Source organism: Austrofundulus limnaeus, unplaced genomic scaffold, assembly GCF_001266775.1.
Source record: "Austrofundulus limnaeus strain Quisiro unplaced genomic scaffold, Austrofundulus_limnaeus-1.0 Scaffold737, whole genome shotgun sequence".
In the NCBI taxonomy this organism is placed as follows: domain Eukaryota; kingdom Metazoa; phylum Chordata; class Actinopteri; order Cyprinodontiformes; family Rivulidae; genus Austrofundulus; species Austrofundulus limnaeus.
This window is the reverse complement of record NW_013953139.1, coordinates 61,959-63,062: the sequence shown is the minus strand read 5'-3', so window position 1 is coordinate 63,062 and position 1,104 is coordinate 61,959. Positions and strand designations below refer to the sequence as shown.

At 39.7% G+C, this 1,104-nt stretch overlaps 1 protein-coding gene across 1 annotated transcript in view; it reads right to left on the bottom strand.

Annotated features, from left to right (window-relative positions):
* tmem129 (transmembrane protein 129, E3 ubiquitin protein ligase) overlaps positions 1-738 on the bottom strand; it is a gene marked incomplete in the record, with an annotated part of 21,532 nt that extends 20,794 nt beyond the window's left edge. The window contains 1 exon segment of the mRNA XM_014028267.1: positions 442-738. Coding sequence (XP_013883721.1) covers positions 442-648 — 207 coding nt within the window.
* Positions 739-1,104: the final 366 nt, after the last annotated feature.

Genomic DNA, 1,104 nt, shown 5'->3' with positions numbered 1-1,104 from the left:
AACACACACCACACACGTGTTTCACTCCACTAACTCCTTGTTTTGCACTGATTCTCAACATGTTTGCAATGTTTATTTATTATTTTATATTTATAAGCGCTATATACATTCAATTTAAACAAATTTATTCTATTTTCCAACTGTGTTAAACCTTAAAAAGATGAAAACTCCTAATCTCATGATAGTTTTAAATAAATTATTGGACAACACGTTCACATCAGCTTTAAAATGTTATTTTGTCTTCATTTAAAAACTGTAATCTTCTGAATATTTGTTGACTTGTTTGTGTTTAGTTGTTGGAGCTGTTGTTATAAAGTTTTCATGCAGCAGAGGACAGCTGCACCGGAAGTGGCACAGACCCGGAAGGAACAGACCCGGGTCTGAACAGAACCGGGTGTTTACATTTATTCTGAGGTTGGGTCAGGAGGTGTGGTGGAGCAGACCTAAAGGCAGAGCAGAGTGGACCAGGACGGTACAGCTGGTCCTCCGGAGGTGGTACTGGATGAAGCCGACATCCTCGCTGCCCAGCCAGGAGGAGAACAGGTTCTGGACGGTCAGCCCGGCGGCCCGGAACTCGTCCGGAGTAAACACGAAGCAGACAGAAAGAACTAGGTAAGCTAAAGTAAAAGATAACTCCGGACTCTCCATGCTGAAGCTGGGTTCAGAACCAGAACTGTTCCGGGTCCATCGGTGTTTGTTTACTCTCTCTGCTTCCGTCGGATGCGGTTCTTCTTCTGTGGTGTTTAATGGCGGTTGTCAAACAACAGAAGGTGTACATTACCGCCACCTACTGATGTGGAGTGTGGGTCAAAATGTTTTTATGTGATGTCGCTTAAATTCTTTTTTTTTCTCTTTGTTTTTCTAAAAAAAAAAACCATAAAACAATCTGTACACTTTTACTTCTCGTTTCTTTTTGTAATATATTTATTATATTAAATGCTTAATTAAACTTTCCCTAATTCCTCTGTCATCCATCATCTGTGTTCGTACTTAAACACACTAAAACAACATGTTTTATAGTTTCTTCTTGTCCAAAGTGCTCACATTGACCTGTTTCATGTTTATGGTTTTTGTATAATGTGTTGTTCAGTGCAGTGTGTTTAT